Source organism: Elephas maximus, chromosome 1, assembly GCF_024166365.1.
Source record: "Elephas maximus indicus isolate mEleMax1 chromosome 1, mEleMax1 primary haplotype, whole genome shotgun sequence".
NCBI lineage: Eukaryota > Metazoa > Chordata > Mammalia > Proboscidea > Elephantidae > Elephas > Elephas maximus.
Genome location: NC_064819.1, coordinates 186,363,656 through 186,386,805, shown reverse-complemented (window position 1 = coordinate 186,386,805; position 23,150 = coordinate 186,363,656). Strand labels below are relative to the sequence as shown.

Below are 23,150 nucleotides of genomic sequence, written 5' to 3'. Positions count from 1 at the left end.
GTTATCAGGAGCAGTCAGTCCCTGGAGAAGGACATCATGCTTAGTAAAGTAGAAGGTCATCAAAAAAGAGAAAGAGGATGACCCTCAATGAGACAGGTTGGCACAGTGGCTGCAGCGATGAGCTCAAACAGGGCGATGATTGTGAGGATGGTGCAGGACCGGGAAGTGTTTCATTCCGTTGTACACAGGGTAGCAATGAGTTGGAACCAACTCGACAGCACCTAACAACAGCATCTTTTAATTTTTTTTTAGTCATATGCATGTTATTTTCCTAATTTTTAAATAATTTCAGCAAAGCTATTGCAAAAAGTTATTCCTCAAGTTGCATAAATCGATCTTTAGAAAAAAACGAAAAGGAAAATTAAAGTGCTCAAATTTGGTTTTTCCTCGTAGTTGCGAATGATGGTTATTACAGCAAAATCTCAAAAACAGAACTCGTGTTTTTCTTTATCACACTTGCTTCTACCTCAGAGATGCCCAGAGGTAAACCAGCTCTCATCATATCACCAGTCCCCATTCTCAATGATTAAGAACAGCAGTGCTTTGGGCCTGGTTAGTATATGAAATTCTGTGAGCCAGCAGTTTATTCTGCACCCTAATGCCCTTTAAAGCCCAAGTCTATTAGTGGAAGGTAAAGAGGAAAGTTTTTTTTTTTTCCTTCCTCTTCCATAAAGGTAAAATGAAAATGATTATGATTTCTTATCTTAAAATACTATTTTGATGTTTTCATTTTAGCATTTTATAATGCTTTCTAACAAATGAAATTAAGTTGCCAAAAGCTACAAGTTGTTTGTGTCAGCACCCATTTATCTACTTCCACAAAGGTAAAATAAGAATGATTGTAATTTCTCGTCTCACAATATTATTATAATGATATTTTCATTTTTAGTACTTTACAGAGCTAACATACATTAAAGTTTTAAAAATCTACAATTATGTCTGCCATAGCTCATATATTTGAATATTTCTTCTAGAAAACATGTAGTTTTATTATCAAAGTTTCACCAACCTGTTGTTTAGTACTTTGAAACATTTTTTCAGTGCTAATATCAGCATTAGTAGACTACCTACCAGAAGTTCAGACCATGTGAACTACCCATTTTTATTATTCTTACCTCATAGAAGTTGTTAGGAGTTTTATTGCATTTATCAAAATATTTTTCCTATAATATAAAAAATGTTAACAACTGAAAATATGTAAATTAAAACTAGGAATATAAATTAAAAGCATCAATTCATATAAAATCCTTTAACTATGGGTGATAAACATTACTTAGGGTATTATCTTAGATTATAGAAATACATTGGAATAGATTTGTTGCTGCTTGATATCAATGTAGCAATTATGAAATGATGACACCTACTATGTGAAGCGAATCCAGGTGGTGCAGTGGTTAAGGCCTACCGCTGCTAACCAAAAGGGCAGCAGTTCAAATCCACCAGCTGGTCTTTGGAAACCATATGGGGTAATATGTGAATATCTATTAGAGGGAATGGTGGTTTAAAAAAAAAAAAAAATTGTATCCCTGCCTTCGGATCTTATTCTCAGTTAGGGAGATAAGCATGTAAAAAGGTGAATGACACAGAAGATGTCACAAGGCAACGTATCGCTAGTTATAAACAGATCATCCTTTAGCACTGACTATGTATTTTAAGAATGTTACTGAGGACCAAAAAATGCAGATGCTGAGTCCATTGTAGTTGTTCATGTTCTGTTGGGAATGCCTGAATTTATTGTTGAGTTTTCCTCTTTATTCTGAATTGTCCTCTTTATTCTCCTGTCGTATTTTTTCTAATCTTTATGTCTTTAACTTTAGTTGCCAAACTGTTGCATAACATAGCTTACAGCAGCCTCCAAAACAGAAGTTGTAAGCAGAAGGCCGGAAAATGAGAATGAAGTCGCTTGGTAGCTTTATTCTCCAGCATCTGTTGAAAATAATCTTTGAGTCTGTTCTTACCTAGCTGTGCACACATTTTCGTTTGTGTGGTACTTCTTACATAAAAATTCCCGTCTTAGAAAAACTGCAGTTTTAAAGTATAAGGTGGTTTAATTAGCTGTCTATCTTTTGGTTGGTTTTATACTAGATGTAAAGAGAAATACATGAACTTAATATAATGCAGTTTAAAAGAACATGCCAGTTATTGTATTGATCACCTAGACATCATCTATCCTCTTGAATGTTCTTGCTGTTAATTCATCGTTTTGGAATTTGAATAGCATGTGTAGCATTCAGCTACATTTTTCCCTCTGTGGGTTCCTTAATTTAACATTCATTTTACTGATCTTGCCTAAAAAACAATTTTTTTTTTGCCCACTCTGAAGTATAGTGATAACTGTAATGTATCAAGGAATAAATCTTTTCCAATTACTCCCAAGTGTTTTAATCCGGAGAAGACCTAAAGTGAGGGTCTGCTGATATACCAGTCAGGTGAACTTCACTTTCTTTTATAAAAATTTAATTAGACCCACTTGATTTCTTGGCTGAGAGGCTCAGAGGAATGCCCATAGGAATGAATGGCAGATGTCATTCTCCAAAAGCCTTTTGGCCGCTGCTCAAGTATCTGAACAAAAATTTAACTGAGGTACAGTTGAGATTCCACCCCTCCCCACCAACATTTCAGGACAAGCCACCTTGACCATGAAAGAACCTAATCATGTTTCCTGTAGTTTTTGATATTGCATTGCACAGTACCTGGCACATAGTAAGCACTCAATAAATTATGGTTTACTGACTGGCTCAGTCATACTTGCTGAACTTGCCAAGATCCACCCCAAAAAGCTTATTTTTTTAACCTGCTGAACAGAAATGTTTAATATTATCCTTTTACACATCAGAATTTTTTTCCAAAAATCTAATTTTGGCATTTAATTTGCTATTGAATTGTTCTTTCCAATAGTAATTGCTTCATAGCTTAAGTTGTGCCTTAAGGTCACTGGTTTCGGGCTTTTAGCTTTCATGAATTAGTAAAATTTCCCTAATTATTGAGAGCCAGACTTAGGTTACCATTTTTTTTTTTTCCACTGAACAAGGACATTAATTTTAAAGGTTAAGAAAAAAAACCAACTACCTACTATAATCATTATTTTTAAAAAGAAAGGGAGATGAGCATAGCATCAAGAGTATAGGAAGGACATATATTTTGAATAAAAGGGTCCTTTAAATTGAATACAATTTAGTCTTCATAAAAATTTGCCACCCTGTCCTTATTTTCCTCATTTCATCATACTCTAACTCTTAGAAATCACAACTTCAGAGCATTTCAGGTTTGTGATGATAAACTATGTGAACAGCATGGAGCAAGATGTTTTTCTTAAGTTGGTTATAAGGAGGCATGTGTGTGATTGCACCAAATGTAAGATTGTATTACACCCTCTTCTCACTTACTGACATGGTTAGGTTCCAAAGACCAAGTCATTATGTGAAGTCAGTGTTACACAAAAATGGAGGATGACCACATCAGATCACAAAATGGGTGATGACTGTATCGTTACATAACCGCCAAATTACATCATTACATAACTGCTAAACCACTGAGAACCCTGGTCCAGCTAATTTGACACATAACTTTAACCATCAAAGCCAGCGTTACTCTTGCCTCACCCCTTGGCATTGGTTACTACTATATGTTCATTGTTAATGCACAAAATAGTCGGTAGATTTTTAACTATTGTCATAAATGTGAAATGTCAGATAATGAGATAATAGGTGAGGAGAAGGTGTATTTAGGTATAAGTTAGAGGCAGAAGACATGACCCAGCCTTTTCAATATTGCTTTTTTAAAAATTTATTTATTAAGCGTGTATTGAGTACCTCAATTTCTAGGCACTTCCCTAGACTTTGAGATTACACAGGTGCATAAAGCAGGGTTTCAGTTCCTGAGGATCTTAAAACCTAGTAGAAGTGAGCAGTCCTGGCCACACTGATAATGGAAGAGACTGTAGAACAGAATTCTAAGAATTATGAAAACCTTGGAGTCTATACTGACTTCATATAGCTTGATTCACAGATGATCCATAGATCTGTAGAATGACAGACACTTGGATGAATAAACATAGCCAAATATCACTACAGTCTTTGCATCTTAAGTAATGTCTTAGAACGATGATATGTGTTAAACTCTTGCAGTAATGGAACAATTGTATCTAAAGCCTAATATCAAAGAAAGGGGGAGTTTTAAGGGGGTGCCTGCATACTCATTTTAGCAAATTACTGTTTCTGAAAACGGGTTATCTGATTTTTTAATCCACCCATCTTGGGGTATATTAGAAAAAAGACTGGATATAAATAATCATCATAGATAATAATAGCTGCTCCTTCTCCAGTTTTTAAGGGCTTGATGTGATGATTTACAGCAGGTGGATTTAGAGAGCCCAAGAGTTCTAAGGCTACCAGAGGTGATAGGCGCATACTGTAAAGAGAAATAACTCCGTTAACAGCAGACATTACGCCTCCAGTAGACATTCTCAAATCCACCTTTTTTATCTATCAGCTTGGATGATTAAACTGACATCTTCCAGCTGGAATCTATGTGGACATTTTTGTCTGAAAATAAGTTTTTAAAAAGAACTAGCTATACCACTAAATTGTTCCTATTGGCAAAAAGTAAATAAAAATAAATTAGCTTCAGTGTACACCAGTAGGTGTATGTAGGTATATCTAAATACATTAGAATATATCTATTCAGTCAGATACTACGCATACAGTAACAATGATGACGTACATTGATTGGCATGGAAAATGTAATGTAGGTTTAAAGCAGCATGCAAATTATCAATCTTTTTTTTTTTAATAAAGTAAATGCTTGTGTGTGCACACACATCCTAAATGCACCAAAATGCTTTCTTCTCAGTGCTTCTGCTCTTTTTGATGGTATTCCCTGAATCTTACGATTGCTGTTGTTAGGTGTTGTCAAGTCTGTTGCAACTCATGATGACCCTATGTACAACAGAACAAAATGCCACCCAGTCCCATGCCATCCTCATGTTGTTGCCATGTTTGAGCCCATTGTTGTAGCCACTGTACCAGTCCTTGAGGGTCTTCCTCTTTTTCACTGACCCTCTGCTTTATCTTATGATAATATATCCAATTTGCCCAATAACTGGGCAGAAACTGCATTCACCTTATCTGCAGCCTCTTGATAATGGTTGACGGGAGAGCTTTCCTAAAGGACAGCTGGAAAAGAGAGAGTTACAGCATGTTTGGACCTCAAGAACCAGGCTAGTTATAGAATTAGATAGGGATCCTCACCGTCTGTTTTCTTGACACGTGCCCTTCCCCAAATCCAGGATAGCAGTATTGAGGGTAAAAATGAACTAAAATAAAAATTCAATTTTAACATGGTCTAAAATAACTACCCATGAAATGGAGCAAGTTATGGCTAATATTAAAACATTATTTTGGCCCTTGGTTAAAAAGTTTAAGGGAATAAATTCTTAGTGGATTTAACCCACATGTTGCTGTTCAGAAGTGGTAAATTCTGAATTAAAATTAACTCAGTCAAATAAAAAAAAAAATTTCTTTATTAGATACTTTTCCCTAGTCAGAGGGCCCATGGGGAAGTAGTAGGATTTTCTGCAGATGAGCTGCAGTAGAATGTGTTGACTAGTCTCGGAGTGACAATCCCCTGGCATCATTAGTGCAACTCTTAGTGAAATCTTAGTGTACTTCAAAGATCGGCTCTGTGCAAACCCCTCAAAAAGGAAGCGTTTGTGATAAGTGAAGCTGAAATTGCTTAATCTCAAAATCAGTTAACTTTGGGAATGTGACTAAATGAAACAATCATTCATGAAATTTCTAATTATTCTTTCCTAATTTGTGCTGAAATCCATAAGTAATAATACCTGCTTATCTGTCTTTTGTATTAAATATCCCTGTATTTACATAAATGTGTAAGGTTTTATTATAATATAGGGGATATAGGAAATTTTTTTCTTTCAAAACTTAATAACACTGTATCCTTAAGGAGTAAACTATATTCTAGACTATGAACTTGAAGGGAGTTTGTTTACTAATCAGCTAATCAGAAATTATTCAGGCAAGATCCTCAAGAAAATTTTTTATTGGCCAGTTTTTTTTATCCCATTTTTCATAGAATAGTAAGCATCAGGGAAGAGTAAATTGAAAGTTAATCAAGATTTTATAGCTACTTAATTTTTTTTTAGATATTCATGTGGGAATTTAAAAAAATATTTCCATTGTTCTATAAATTCTTTATCTGTTGCATTTAATTATACTAAGTAGCCAAATCATATTAATGATCCAAATTGTATCTGGGCAGTTGCTATAGGATATAACTTTTGGTACCTCAGTTTAAGATTATTTTCAAAAGAATACACCGTCAAACCAGAAAAACTGTCCAGCTACTTGGATCATTGGAGCCCTGGTGGCACAGAGGTTATGAACTCAGCTGCTGACCAAAAGGTGTTGGCAGTTTGAATCCATCATCTGCTCCTTGGAAGCCCTATGGGACAATTCCCCTCTGTCCTATAGGGTTACTATGAGTCGGAATCGACTCAATGGCACCAGCTTTGGTTTGGTTTTTTCACTTGAATCATTACAGGCTCTACGAAAGGAGTTAGCAGCTCTCCCATAGGATTCAAACGTGAGTAGAATAGCATCATTAATACTGCAGTTGCTTCCTGTGACCCTGTTGACTATTCCCAGGAGAGAAAAAGCAAAACATATGCTGCCTATTGCATATCAGATCTGTAGGGTCAGTGAAAGATTATATTTTCTTCTTTTATGAGTATAGTAGGCTGTGGAATTGTGTCAGCACTGATAACAAACTGCATTCAGATTACTGTCATTAAAGCAACAAAACAACATTCCACATTTTCCAAAGAATCATAGTGGCCCAATTCCTTTAAAGACTTCTTTCTCATTGCAATTGCCAAGATCAGTTACTTTTATTGTTATGTGTTTTTTCAAAGAATTACAACCTTTGCAGAATACTGAAAATTTTAATTGAAATTGAAACATATATTAAATAATACTCCAATTTCAAATGGAAGAACTAGGGAATTGCAGGATAAAAAATGAAATAAATTAATTAAATAAATGAAATTAGAGTGATACAAATGTTTGAAATTCTGTTCTAGGATTCTTTGAACCAAACACTTGGCAGCTCCCCAGATCATGTTAGTTGCCTTTTTGTGTATACATTTCCATATGCTGGCTCATCATTTTGGCTTAAAATGTAGTCATTATAACAAGATTGGGAATATTTAAATATGCTTCCCTTTCATGCTTGCCTTATGGAACTAATCATTTCTGAACACAAACTATTATTTTATCTTGAAAATATTTTTCTAAAGTATTTTTAGTGTTTGTAAAATAGGCCAGATAATACCACAATTACTTTTAACATACATAAGGAAGGAAGCAAAGTTATAGACATTTCAAATCTCTCCACCCCACAGATGAGATTCATCTTGACCAGAACTCTAGAATGCCTGACCTTTGGTAACATGGAATGTCCAGGACACCATAACCCCAGACCAAGGGAGCAGAACGCTCTCTGGGTTCATTTCCTTTTGTCACTAACCCACCATTTTAATGTCAAATGCCTACTTTGTGTATGTATGAAATTAGAGTCATTCAAATACATAGAGTCCTCAGTAGACTCAGAATTTGAAAACAGAAAAGATCCTAGAGATCATTTTGTTCATCCCACTCATCTTGTAAGTGATCAAGACTTAGTTTTGACTCAGTCCAGGTTTGCTATACAAGAGAGGAGGCAGCCATTCCCCAGAAAAACGTATGCGCGTGTGCACACGCGGGCATGCCCAGGCACACACGAACTGTGATGTTAGCTCATGGCCCGATAGTGGCCTGTGGCCATGCATTTGCTCCATCCTCTCCCCCAGACCAGTCCCCAGGCCTTTCCAGCTTTGCCTAAGAAAAGGCAAGTGACCTGCTTTAATATCTGGATGTAGTTCTGCCCTTTCTGACTTCTTGAACCTTCTCCCTGACTATATTTAAAAACCAGTGGAACCATTGATCTTTTTACTGAAATGCATTAATTCTATAAGTTAGAAGAATGTTAATAATAGCCATCTTTTCATATAAAAAAAAAATAAACATACCATCTATTCTAAACCCAGCTTCCTTTCTATTAGCACAACATATCCTTTGCCAGTGCTTTTAATGCTCTTGCTTCCTGTATAATTAAGTGGTGATAGAAAAGGGTGCTGTTTTCTTCCCAGTAGAATGTGTACAAAGAAGGAGGAGGGGAGAGTATATAACCCATTTTAAATCTTATTTTTTTTTATCATATTGAAAGTGTTTTAGTATATCTCTGGTTTTCTCTTGATGAACCATATTAGTGGCAGAGAACAAGTACGTGGATAACCCAAAAGTAATTTGTGTATTAGTTAAGTACACATTCACTTCTTACCTTTCACAACCAGGCATAGTAGCACACCCTCAATGTCACCAACCAGGAACTGCTCCCTGAAGACCTGGAAAGCGGACTGGCCTTCTTCAGCGTCATGTCCTCTCCCCCAGGATGAAGTCATCATCCCCTCTACCCAGATACTGCTTTATGTTGTAGCTTGTTTTTAATAGTTCCTCCATGACATAGAAGTTGTAGTTTGTTTAATAGGCCCACCACCGACTTTGGTTGATGATGGATGGAATAAAAAAATAATATGTCATAACAAGAAATTTATGGCCAATTATTTTTGCATTTACCATATGTGAAAAAAATTTTTTTTTTTTTTTTAATAAAACTTGAAAGTAGCTGTTCATCCTATTTGGATGCTGGTATATTCCTTTGCTGTAAGCCACCCATGAAAATAAAAGCTGACTCATTCTCAGATCCCCATAAATTTAGAACATTTTCTAAAATAAATGAATTTATCTGTCTTTTATTTCTGTTTACTTTTTGTTAGGTTTGCAAGTAAACCTGTATTTGGAATAAAATACAGAGTTTGTTCTAAAAAGCAACAACCTGCAATTTCAAATACCTGTATCCTTGTTTTTTTTTTTTCTTTTTCTTTTCTCCCATGTTCTTCAGCAGCCTGGTGGGAGAGGCCGTGAAAGAACTGAAAGGATTCACCCAGATGTGGGAATGATACAAGGCAAAGAACAAGGGGGTTAGGAAATCTAAGAGACACCAAAAGCAGCATTTAAATGGGGTCCAGCTTGGAAAGAGAAGAAACTGAGAAGTCCACAAGCCTCCCAGTACTCTTATAGCTTTCTCTTACACCAACTTCTCGTCCTACATTTCAACAGTGTAGGGAGCTACCTCTTGTTCCTGGCTAGCCCCTCCCTCTGCTTGTGTGTTCCCTCCATGCCCAGATTCTTCTTCTCACCTTTCTTTGCTCACTGACTTATACTGTAAGACTTAGCTCAGGATCCTCCTCCTTGAGGAAGCCTTTCTGTCATCTCATCACGTTAGATCACATGTTCTGGCTTTACATGCGTAAAGAACTCTTCACAAATTTATCTTGGCATTTACCATATCTACTAGAATTATTTGGAAACCCTGGTGGTGTAGTAGTTAAGTGCTACAGCTGCTAACAAAAGGGCCAGCAGTTCAGATCCACCAGGTGCTCCTTGGAAACTCTGTGGGGCAGTTCTACTCTGTCGTAGAGGGTCGCTATGAGTCGGAATCGACTCAGCGGCACTGGGTTTGGTTTGGTTTTAGACTGGAATTATTTATGTCTAGGTCTGTCTTTGCCATTACACCATAAGCCCTCTGAGGGCAGAATGATTTATTCATCATAACCATCCTTGGAACCCAGTGCCATACGTAGTTCCTGGTAGGTAGTAGACATACAATAAATGTGCAGCTGAACTAAGACCAAAATGTAGGTTTTTTTAGGTATCTTAGAGGGAATTTATTGGTTAGAAGAATAATTGATTTTATCCTTTATTTGAATCACCCAATATGTCTTGAAGTTTTGAGTGGCTGTCCAGAAATGAACTCTGCTGGAGAGTATGACCGTATCTCAAGTGCCACCTTACGTGTATCTATGTATGTGTATGTTTAGGTCTAACTCTTTTTAAAAAGCATTTCTCCAAGATGGGCCATGGTCCAGATTTCTGAAGCTCGTGCCTTTGACCTGTATCAGAATTGAGTTAAATGATTTTGTTGAGATACTTGAGCGTGGATTAAATAGGTCAGGGAATGAGCGAGTACCTTAGAACATAACTGTTTGTGTATATTTACACATATAGGTAGTATGAAAGAAGGAAGAAGAAAGGAAGTTCATTAGGTGGATGGAGGGTTTGGAGAGGGCTAGAGTGAGTATATAACTAATGAATCTTTGAAATTTATCTTATATCCAAGTAAATGTTTGTGTATAATATGAATGTCATTAAAATTCCATGGAATCTCAGGCTGAAATTAAAATGTTGAAGGGATTTTTATAGGATTTTGGGTATGGTGGTGTGTTTTTGGTCTGATTTTGTTGTATATACTACTTGGGCTGGTTGTACATCTTGACCTAACACGTGTACCTTCCAAAATATTTGCCTGTTCATCAGCAGTGAAGACCCAGTAACTTCTTTCTCACTGAAGTCAACACTAGTTTTAAATTTGGAGATAGAAGTCAAAAATTGAAACCATTAGCCAGTCAGAGAAAACTATGTTCACTTTTAAAACATCCATAGTGGACTGTTAGCTATGATGTCACTATTAAAAAGCTATCTTTCACTTCTACTTAAAAAAAAACTTGTTGCCATCAAGTCAATTCCAATTCATGGCAGCCCCCATGTGTTGCAGAGTAGAACTGCTTTATGGGGTTTTCTTGACTGTCATCTTAATGGAAGCAGATTACCAGGTCTTTCTTCCATGGTACTGTTCAGTGGGTTCGAATCGCCAACCTTTAGGATTAAGAGTTGTGAAAGTGGAATCAATCTGACCTATAACTCTTCAGTGTCTTCTCTTCTTTAGTGGGATTGGAAGTAACTGGCCCTGGGCCTCAGGAGGCAGCAGTATTCTGGCAGAATTTGGAACCCTGCATTTGGAGTTTATGCACTTGAGCTACTTATCAGGAAACCCCATCTTTGCTGAAAAGGTAAGGTTCTCCAATATGTTTTGCATTGCAAAGTTGCACTTATTGGAAACAGCCTGGGAGATATAGTACTGTTGGATGTGGAAAAGAACAACCAAGGTTTATACAGCAATTTATGAAGTTTTGTTACATGCAGCATTTCATTTAACTAAATTGTAAACTCACATTCTTTCCATGGCCCCATTCTAACTCAGAGTGAGAGGAACTGTCTTTCACATCCAGCTGTCTGTACCTCCAAGCACATCTCTTTATCTCTCTGAGTTTTTCCCTCATGTGAAGATACAGAGCATTGTATGGACTATAGGAGCCAAGCATATGAAAAACTTTTTCAACTCAAAGTATTATACAAATGAGAGGTCACCACTGAATCAATTTCTAATTTTTAGGCAGCAAACACATAGATATTTAGATAAATTCATGTTCGCCCCCACTACTCTGTACCTCTAGCTTTCACCCTGCTTCTCTGCTCCACATTACAACAAAATTCCTTGAAAGCGTTGTCTCTATCTGCTGTCTTCACTACCCTTCTCTTGAGACCCTCTCCAGTTGTGTTTTTCTCCCAGCCACACCTGTCATGGTGACTGTGACCTCCACTCTGGAAATCTAGTATTCCATCCTCACCTCTCATCTTCCTTTGCCCTGTCAGCATTGACACTTCCATCATGAAACATTCTCTTCACTTTTTAGTCAGGCATATAGTACTTCCCTGGTTTGCCTTCTTCCTCCTTGGTGCTCCTTCTCAGTCTCCTTTACTGGGTCCTCCTCATCACCTTAACCTCAAAATATTGGAAAGGACTCAAACCTGGATCTCTTCTTTTTAAGTTCACTACCTATACTATCTCATCCGGTGCCATGACTTTACATACCATGTACATGCTGTCGAATCCGTATTTATAATTCCAGCCCTACCTTTCCCTTGAACTCCAGACTCTGTATCTAACTAACCAGTCAGTATCTCCACTAAGAGTTTTAATAGACAACTCCTACTTAAAATGCCTGAGAGCCACCTCCCAGACCTGCTTCTACCCAAGTCTTCACTATCTTAGTAAATAGTATCTCAGTTTACCCCGTTGCTTAAACCAGAAATCCTTTGGGTCTGTCCTATTACCTCCACTGCCAGCCTGGTATAAGGAGCCATCATCTCTCACTTGGACTTCTGTAGTAGCCCCCTGACTGCTGCTTCCAACCTTGCCCCCTCAGCCACGCTGATCCTGTAAAAACACAGGTCTTCAGTGGCTTTCTATCACACTCATAATAAAATGAGTCCTAAAATATGGCCCCTGAGGCCTGCATGAACTGGGTATGGCTACCTCTCTTTTCTGCTCCCTGGGGGTGAATGCCAGGCCTGGACCACCCTGACTGATGTACTACAGCCTCTTTACCTACATCATGCTGTACTGCTACACTCTTTATGTATTTATTTTTTTCATTGCATTTATCATTGTCTGACGTATGTATTTGTTTATTATTTGTATCATTCACTAGAATGCAATTCCTAGAGAGTGAGAACCTTGTTTATCCACTGATATATCCCTAATTCTTAGAACAGTGTCCAGAATATAGTACAGAATCGATCAATCAGTGTGATTATATTCACTTACCACTATTTTTTTTTGTAATAATAATAATGGGCTAGAGCTATCTTTGTTTTAAGTTTATATCGTTTAATGCAGTTTACTTTTAAAAAAAAAAATAATAAAGAAATGTAATCAAGAAAGCAGGAAGAGTGGCACTAAAGTTTTTTAGATTTTTAAAGTAACATTTCATTTTGTCTTATAGGTAATGAATATTCGAACAGTCCTGAACAACCTGGAAAAACCACAAGGCCTTTATCCTAACTATCTGAATCCCAGTAGTGGACAGTGGGGTCAACGTAAGTCAAAAGAACAGCATTGTTTTAGCTCTTAATGGTACCCAGCACTATGCTAGGGGCAGAAAGATGGAGGGCAAAAGAAACACAAGTATTTTTTTTTAAATCATCATACTTGAGATGAAGGTTTACAGAACAAACTAGCTTCTCATTTTATTGTCATAAAATATTGTTTTATGACATTGCTTATCAACCCCATGTCGTGGCAACACTTTCCCCTTCTCGACCTTGGGTTCCCTATTACCAGATTTCCTGTTCTCTCCTGTGTTCTAGTCCTTGCCCCTGGGCTGGTGCCCCTTTAGTCTTGTCTTGTTTTATGGGCCTGTCTAATCTTTGGCTGAAGTGTGAACCTGAGGAGTGACTTCATTACTGAGCTAAAAGGGTATCCAGGAGCCATACTCTCGGGTTTTCTCCAGTCTCTGTCTGGCCAGTAAGTCTGGGCATTTTTTTTTTTTTTTTATGAGTTAAAATTTTATTCTACATTTTAAAAGACACAAATCTTGTTGAGAGTTTAGAAAAGAGAAAAGGGGGCATGGTTCTTTTAACAAACAGACTTCTGCCATAAGACAGATTTAAGTGTTACTAGGGAACTGGAGTTTTTTTTTTTTTCCATGTATAACTGTACGTATGATGGCATAAAAGCATGTTTAAACCTGTCGACCAGAAAGGGAAGATCTGGTCAGGGTTGTGTGGGGATGCTACGCAGGGATAAGCTGATCATGTGGGTAAAAGGGAAAGTTGTTCGGTTGTACTAATGACTATCATGGTTTTGCACAGAGCACCTTTATCATTCTACTTCATAACATTTCTCTCTTTCTGCTTAGCTACAAGATTAGAGAGGAGCCTGAATCTTTAAGAAATGAGAAATTGGAAGACCAAGCAGGGTGTTTTCTCTACTTAGTTTGAAGGCAGCAGAAAAAGGTTTCTTGCCAATAGAGCTACCTTATGGGTGGAAGAATGTATCATTCAGGACTTTTGATGCCAGAAGTTCTCACTTCAGACCTTGAGGGACTTTTGACTAGGGGTATAAGGATTCATAGTAGTTGATAGAAATGTTCTCAAGCTGATTTGGAAAAGCAGTGCCATATTAAGCAGCGACTGAAAGCAGGTAAAGAATACCAAGTGAGGTACCTAGATATGTCTATAGTCCACAGTGCCTTAAAATTTTACTCTAATTTGGATATTTTCTTTATATTTAAATATCATATTCTTAGATGATTATGCATCACTGTTACTTTAGAATTATCTTTTTCTTTAAATTTTATCTACTTTGTTGTTGTTGAGAATATACACAGCAAAACATACACCAATTCAGCAGTTTCTACATGTACCATTCAGTGACAGCGATTACATTCTTTGATTTGTGCAATCATTTTCACCCTCCTTTTCTGAGTTGTTTCTCCCTCATTAACATAAATTCACTGCCCCTAAAATTCCCATCCAGTCTTTCGAGTTGCTGTTGTCAATTTGATCCCATATAGTTTTTTTTTTTTTTTTTAATTTTACTTTAGATGAAGTTTCACGGAGCAAATTAGTTTCTCATTAACCAATTAATACACATATTGTTTTGTGACATTGGTTGTCAACCCCACAACACGTCAACGCTCTCCCCTTCTCAACCTTGGGTTCCCTGTTACCAGTTTTTCTGTCCCCTCCTGCCTTCTCATCCTTGCCACTCGTCTGGTGTGCCCATTTAGTCTTGTTTTATGGGCCTGTAGCTAAAGGGTGAACCTGAGGAGTTACTTCATTACTAACTTAAAAGGGTGTCTGGGGACCGTACTCTCAGAGTTTCTCCAGTCTTTGTCAGACCAGTAAGTCCAGTTTTTTTTGTGAGTTATAATTTTGTTCTACATTTTTCTCCAGCTCTGTCTAGGACCCTTTGTTGTAATCCCTGTCAGAGCAGTTGGTGGTGGTAGCCAGAAACCCATCTTGTTATGCTGGACTCGTTCTAGTGGAGACTGTGGTAGTTGTGGTCCATTAGTCCTTTGGACTAATCTTTCCCTTGTGTCTTCAATTTTCTTTATTCTCCTTTGCTCCAGATGGAACAGGATCAGCATAGAAGTATTTTTTGAAGAATAATTTGGTTAAAAAAAAAAGTGTTAAAATCTATGTCTTTGTGTTAGTAAAGACTATAGAAGGCCTAACTATTGAGACCATAAGGCCATAGTCAAGTTTGCACTTACCTTTGCTTACAGAATGTGCACATAGAGAGCTGAGTACCTGGAAGCTTTTGGTAGACTTGGGTCTACTATGGGTGGCTTAGCTGGTGGTTTTGTATGCCCCTAGTATTTTTGTTTAAGGATTAATAATAAGTGCTTAGATGTGAAAAAAAAGAAATGAACTTATTGGTCTTGCAGAGACTGGTGGAACCCCCAAAACTGTGAGCCCCAGATGCTTTGTTAACCAAGAACTAAAACCATTCGCGAAGCCCACGTTTCAGACAAAGATTAGACAAGCCTATAAAACCAAAAATAATACACGTGAGGAGCATGCTTCTTAGTTCAGTCAAATACATGAGACCAAATGAGCAGGTCCTATCCAAAGCAGGATGAGAGGCAGGAAAGGAGAGAAGCTGGATGAATGGACACAGGGAACCTGGGGTAGAAAAGGGGGTCATGCTATCACATTGCAGTAATTGCAACCAATGTCACAAAACAATATGTATATAAATTTCTGAATGAGAAATTGAGCTGTAAACTTTCACCTAAATCACAATAAAAAAAAATTTTTAGGAAGAGGAAAAAAAAAAAAGATTACAGCCTTGGAAACCCTACGGGGCAGTTCGACTCTGTCCTTTACGGTGGCTATGAGTCAGAATCCACTTGAGGGCAACGAGTTTTTGTTTGTACTAACATATTTGTGTATATACCTTAATGAATTATATGCCATATAGTATTTTGCTGCTTGCCTTTTTTACTTCATGTCAATAAAAGTACAACAAATCTAAAATAATAGTAAGTGCTTAGAACTGTACCTCCAATATATTTAATGCTCAATAAAGTTAGCTGCTGTTGCTGTTGTGGTGGTGGTGGTGGCGGCTAAAATAGGAAAAGGGGCAAATAAATAGTTCATACAAGGTGCTAGCAAGTTTCGTAGGTTGAAGCATTAGAAAAACATGAAATATTACAATATGTCACTGATGACAAAATTGTCATTTCTGTAGTTCAGATTGTAAGCACTGTTGGGTTGCAGAGAAGGCAAAGATCAATGTGAACTGTCATGGCTCAGGAAGGGGAGACTTGGCTGAAGCTGGGCCTTAATACTTCAGAGTGGGATTAAAGAGTTGGAGGAGGAGGAGATAAGAAGGGAGAGAATGAGCAAAGTCAAAGAAAGCACTAAACTTTTACTTAAAACTGTACCAATTTCTAGAGCATTTCTCAAAAGGTGGTGGTCTGCAGGTCCCTGAAAGTCCCCTGAGACCTTTCAAGGCATCCAGAAGGTCAAAGCTATTTTTATAATAATACTAAGGCATTTTTTTTTGCCTTTTTTTTTTAATGTGTTGACATATGCATTTATGGTGCAAAAGCAATGGTAGGTAAAAAAAAAAACAACTGCAGAACCATTAATGAGAACCGAGACATATGCACTAAATTACACTAATAGCTGTTGTATTCTTCACTGAAGTTTAAAAAAAAAAAAGATGCCAGTTTCAGTTATGGATGTTCTTAAAGCAGTAAAAATTATTGATTCTAGTAAATCTCAATCCCTGATCTTATATATTTGCACTGTTCTGTGAGATGAAATGGAAAGTACAAATAAAGCACTTTTGCTGCATAATGAAAAATGGTGGTTGCCTTGAGAAAAGCACTTGCAAGATTATTTGAGTTACAAGCTGAACTAACCACTTGTTTCGTGAAACACCATTTTTACTTGAAAGTCCAACTATAGATATTCAGACTCAGGTAATTGGTAGAGTTCTTCTTAAAAATAAGTCTGTCACCTCAAGGAAAACAGAATGTCATAAAACAGATAAAATTTTGAGATTCTAAATGAAAGTTAGAGTTTTGGAAAACTTGCATTCATCACCATGAGCTTGCTAACTTCCCAAAATTTAAAGATTTTTTGATGAAATTGGTAATGATGTTAACAAATAAGTTTTTATTATATAATGAAGTATGTCGATATCTGGAAAGTCTTTGTAATTCAGTGAACCATTATCTTCCAAATGACCCATACACGCTGTTATAAAATCGTGTAAGAAAAACATCCAAAGTGCAAGATAAATCAATGAATTTTAATGTAACAAGGAACAAAAATTCACTAATGTCATTTCATATCGCAACTAATCTTTAAAAACTTTATAACCTTTAAAAAAAAGCACTTGTCGAGTTTTTTGAAGTATCAAAGAAAAATATCCACAATGATACGAAAAGGCTATTAAGCACTCTTTTCTTTCCCGACTATGTATCTCTATGAGGCTGAGTTTTCTTCATATACTTTAGCCAAAACAACATATGCAACGCATTGAATGTTGAAGCATGTACGAGAATCCGGCTGTCTTCCAGTAAGCCAAAATTAGAAATTTTCAAAAATATAAAAGTGTCACTCTTGATAGTAAATTTTTTGTTTTATAAAGTATATTTTTATGAAAAAATAGCTATACATGTTAAGATAATGCATGTATTACTGTTATTTTTAATGAGTTTATAAAGATTAAAGTTTTGTTTTAATTTCTAATATGGTAAATATAGAAATTATTCACATAAAAACTCTTTGGGGTCCTCAATTATTTTAACGTATAAAGATATTCTGACACTAATAAGTTTCAGGACCACAAGAACATTGAATGGCTTTCTAAATACAAGATAACTAGATTTAAGTTCTCTAGAAGGACAGATATTTTAAGTTCTCCTTCTCACAAAAGGTTTAAAAGTTGAAGAAAATACTCTCTTGTTTACTGCTTTCTTCCTTTACGATTTAGTGTGAAGAGAGACAAAAGCAGCCAGTTGTGCTGGAACATTCCGGTTTCAACTTCCGGGTCACCCATATGCTGTGTGTTTGGCCGTGCTTCCTGGTACAAAGAGCCCTTTATGTTTCAGTTATTTATGGGCCAATTTCCTGATGGAGAAACAAACAGGATTGATGAGTTCCATGTCTCATCCCCCACCCCCATCCTGTTCCATCCACAACGAAGGCACACTTATTTTTTTATTCTCTAATCAGGCCCACCTGCCATATCCAGACATTTGCTCGTACTGTTTCCATAGCCCTCTACCTCTCTTCTTTACCAAGGCCAGCTCAATTGTCATTTCTTCCGTGAGGCATTCTTCTTCAAGTACTCACTCCTCCTCTATTCATCCCTTCTTCCTCTCCTGCCGTGACTTTTCTATCTCAGTCCTTTTCCTAATGATTCACATACATGCCTATCTCCCTATTGATCTGAAGCTTTTGAGGGCAATTGACGGTGTTTTACTCATATTTGTTAACCAGCATACATTATCTAGTAGGTGTTTACTTTCTTGAATTTTGTGAATACTTGTGTGCTCCGTGTCCAGCTTGACTTTCTGCTTCTGATTTTAATAATTTTTTTTCTATTTATTCTCTTTTAATAATTAACTCCTACTCCTTGGCTGGATCTGAGAGGTAGCATCTGGGGCTGTCACTGATAATATAAACAGCTCTTGTGGCCGTTAAGCCCAGAATATGGGACTCTGTGCCTATGGACAAAACAGTTATCACTTGTCTCTGCTTTATATAATGGCATAATCATCACTGGCGTTATAGGGATTGCTTTGAGGAAAGAATTTCAGATTCAATGGAGTCTACAAAAAATGAAAAAAATAACAATATTGAATATTCTGATTCTTAGCCTTGATTCTTTTGCTCTTTTCACTTTTTCTCTTTTAGGTGTTAGGAACGCTTAACCTCAAACATTTATTCTCATTTCAGATACTTTTATGGGACCTATTCCTATCAGGAGGAGCCCTGGTGGTACAGTGGTTAAGCGATAGGCTGCTAACAGAAAGGTCACCGGCTCGGACCCACCAGCTGCTCCACGGCAGAAAGATGTGGCAATTTGCTTCCATAAAGATTACAGCCTTGGAAACCCTATGGGACAGTTCTACTCTGTCCTATAAGGCCACTATGAGTCAGAATCCACTTGGCAGCAGCATGTATTGCAGGCAGAAAGAAAAGAATAAATTGCCTCCTTTAGAGAAGAGCATAGTATTTGAGTGACTAACGGTACACGTTACATTTAGACCACTTGGACGTCAAACTACAATGTATGTTGTTTCTAGAAGTAGGTGATCCTTTTATGCTGATAAAATCAGACATATTCTCTCCCACATCCACTAAGTTGTTTACACAGGACTCTGTTGCCAACACAGTCATCCAGACCTGGAGGAAGCTTAGTGAGTGATATGCTAAATTATCAAAATTAAGACTCTCTCTTGCTCCTCCTCTACATATTCTTTCCAAATGTAAAAAAAAAAAAAAAAAAATTAGGCAGGAAATACAAAACAGAAAATTTCCTAGCACTTACCAAAATTAGTTAAAACAAATATATTGTTATATAATCCTTTTTCCTTTTTAAAAAATCCTCCAAATGCCTAAACTTGCTTCTTCCATCCATTACAGAATCATAACCCAAGGGGGGCAAAAAATCAAGCTGCTTCTGACTGTTAGTTCTCAACTCTCATCATTTTAATTCTGAAGGACATGTCTGGCTCATGGCCATCATTTACCATTACTCCATTTAGTCCTTGTTGTTTTGACAGTGATCTGACAGTGATTTGCTTTACTGTGAATCACTTGCATTTGTCTCTTGCAATCGTGTTTATAACAACAGGGCTTATTATTGATGAGATAATACTTAGTCTGTTTAGTTCGCAAATGTCAGAGGTTTCCGTGGTGATTTATTTAGGAAGCTGTAAAGGTCACTTCAAACACTGCTATTTTAAGAATCAGCCTTATGATTTTAAAAACAGATTTTTACGTTAAAGTTAAAACTTTGATTTTGTACTTTCTGCAATTAGAAAATTGTATATTCAATCTACTTAAAAGTATGGCCCTTCTAGCTTGACCAGGTGTAATTCTTACTAAGGTTCATTTAGGAAAACTTTGCTGCATTCATCAGTTGTTTATTGAGTACCTACTATGTGCAAGACACTTTCTAGGAGCTGGTGTAATAGGCCTTGTCCCTGCCCTCCTGGATCCTGGTCTCATAGAGGAGACAGAAAAAAATTCTACCATATTATGGAAGTACCGGTGTGGTAGATGTGTGCTATCAAAAAAGCATATAATAAGGGAACCTAGTTGGGGGGGGGAGGGTGTGGAGGTCAGAGCAGTAACATTTGATCCCAGATGTGAAGTATGAATAAGAATTAACTAAAGAGGGAAGTGGCCTGGGAGTACATTTCAGACAAAGAGAAAAACACCTATAGAAGCCTTGAGGTGGGAGGGGGCCTGATGTTTTTGATGGACCAAAAGAAAGGCAATGTGCTAAGAGGGGAGAGAGCAAGTAAAGCAAGACTGATGCTATAAAGAAGATTGAGATCATGCAGGGCTCCCAGGACTCCCTTCAGGATTTGGGTCTTTGCCATTGACGACTTCAAGTAAGGGAGCGATCAGATTCATGCGTTATAATGGCTCCTCCGGCATTAACGTAGGGATTGGATTGGAGTGGTGCTGCCATTAGAACTTTCTGCGATGACGGAAATGTTCTACATCTTCTCTGCCCAGTATAGTAGCCAAGGGCCACGTGTAACCCTTGAGTACTAGTGTGACTAAAAAAAAAAAGAACTGAATTTTTTTATTTTGTTATTTTAATTAATTTAAAACTCAGTAGCCACATGCTATCAGAAAGAATGTAGGAGACCAGATAATAGTCACTGCAAACTCAAACATAAGAGATAGTGTCACCTTGGGCTAGGATTATATTGTTGAGGACAGAGAGGAGGGGGTGGATGCAAGAGGTATGTAGGAAGAAAAAATAGTAAATTTTGGCTACCTTTTGGGTATGGAAACAGGAAGAGGAGCAGTGCAGGATGCCTACTTGATTTCTGGTACATGCGGTTGGGGGTATGATGGTACCGTTTACTGAGATAGGCACCAAAGCAGAAGATAAGTTTGAGAAGTAAAAGATAATTAATTAAGTTTTTAACCTGTTCAATCTCAGATGCCCCTATAGACATCCAAGTGAAATTGTTGGGTAGGCATCAGGAGAAAAATTGTCTTGGTAACTGTATAAGTACAGATTTGCTTTTATATAACTAATTCAACAAATAAAGGTTTTGTTTTTTTTTTTAAGTAGATGAATAAAATTAGTTTTGCGTTATGAAACTTAACATTCAGCTTTCCAAAGTAGGGCAGTTTTATTAATGCTTAGATTCTCTGAGAACTCCAGGAATGATATTTCATTGTGTTTCGGTTTTTATAGGCAAACATGCTTGAATAACAAAAGTATTAATTCAAGTAGTAGGAAAAAGAATATATTTAGAGTTATATGATGGAGAGCAAATAGATCCAAATGTGAGGCTGTATGGCTTCTGGAGTCAGATGGCATTTATCAACATTTTAATCTCATTAAAGCTCTTTAAGCTTGCTTTCTAACTTTTACGATGAGGATAATGATATCTACCCTACAAGTTGCAAGGTTGTCGGCAGCATACATAGCGGATCTGGTGAAATAAATGGCGGCGACCATAGAGGAGGATTGTAGGGATGGAGTATTAGGAAGGAAAGCTTCTCCTGCCCTCACTGTTTCCTCTCTTACTGCCTGCCCCACTCTTCAGGTTATGACACTAGAAAACTTATCAAATAATAATGGCACAAACCTGAGGACCCACCAAGGAGCTACATGTTTTATCAAACCCACCCACCACTTGCGTCGAGTCGATTCCGACTCATAGCGAAGCTGGTATTATAAACTAATGCTTATAGCTTTGACAGGGTTTTTCATTATTGAGAGTCAAAGCAATTAAAAATTGTATTTAAATATATCCTGTGAAACATTTTAATTTGCCATTTTTTACTAGAGAACCATATTTTTTGGCATTAGAGGAGATTATCTCCATATTCACAAAACTGCCATAGTAATTATTTTGAGTATATCACATTAGTTAACAGCACATCTGCTCACTTCAGAATATCTTTCTGAAAATCAGAGATCTGTTGGAGTTTAAATGTAACATGGAATTGCAGTTTGCACAGGGTTTTCTATCCCAGTTGCTAATGTGACTTTGCTGTATTACCTGATTTAAAGCCTGAATCGCTCTAAACTTCTTCATTTTCCTCTCTTTTCAGATCATGTATCAGTTGGAGGACTAGGAGACAGCTTTTATGAATATTTGCTAAAGGCATGGTTAATGTCTGATAAGACAGATCTAGAAGCTAAGAAGATGTATTTTGATGCTATTCAGGTAAACCCAATATTTAAACCATCTTTTCCACTGAGGTCTAACTTATAACTTGCGTATTAATCAAGCTTTTGTGAAATGATGAAATACTACATGAGTGGGTTACGAAGCATTTCCAGTAAGATAGAGTTCAAGATCTGCTAATATCATTACAATAGTCATCATACTTAATGTGTTTAGTTCTAATAGGGCAGTGAGACATTTTTTACATGATTCAGACCTCAATCAAGATTCATATATCTGAAAGAGAGGCATTTTTTTTATGAATATGAGTTACCTGCTTAAAGCCACAATTAAAACTTCTTTAAAAATCTTATATTTGTATTCTGAAAATGGACCAAGTTAAAATTGTCCAGAATTGCAAACAGTCCTAATGGTTGTCTCCATGTGAAATAAATTTGTCTCCAGAGATACATGGACATGCGGTTATGCAGATGTGTTATTATTTCTAAGGAAATCCACTTAGAAAAATCTGAATTAATTGAATACTTAAGGGTAGATTATTAATAATTTTTAAAGACCCCTTATGGAAAAGGAATGAGTAGGAGCAAACATTTGTTGAATTAGCTAATGTGTGCTAAGCAGTATGTTAGGGAAGCACTTTAAATCAGTGTTGTTTGGACTTTTCCTCACAATACTTGAAGGTAGATGCTATTCACTGAGTTTTCACAATATGAGAACTAAACCTCAGATAGGTTCAGTGTAGAACCAGAATTCAAACTGAAATTCGTAGTGGTACCTGTCCCTTTTTACTTCACCACTAAGGTTCATTTATGAATAAGAACTTCCATACTACATTTAGATGTTTATTTATAGGCAGAGGTAAGTTACAAACTAGCATCAAAGCATGTAGCAGGTAAACCCAATGTAGCAGGTAGCCAATATAAAAGTAAACTAA

The 23,150-nt window shown here is 36.8% G+C and overlaps 1 protein-coding gene across 3 annotated transcripts in view; it reads left to right on the top strand.

Annotated features, from left to right (window-relative positions):
* The window catches only part of MAN1A1 (mannosidase alpha class 1A member 1), a 188,156-nt gene that overhangs the window by 148,322 nt on the left and 16,684 nt on the right, over positions 1-23,150 (top strand). For all 3 annotated transcript variants that reach the window (XM_049899988.1, XM_049899971.1, XM_049899979.1), the window contains exons 7-9: positions 10,903-11,026; positions 12,803-12,896; positions 22,140-22,255. In XM_049899988.1, coding sequence (XP_049755945.1) covers positions 10,903-11,026; positions 12,803-12,896; positions 22,140-22,255 — 334 coding nt within the window. The remainder of the gene's footprint in view (positions 1-10,902; positions 11,027-12,802; positions 12,897-22,139; positions 22,256-23,150) is intronic.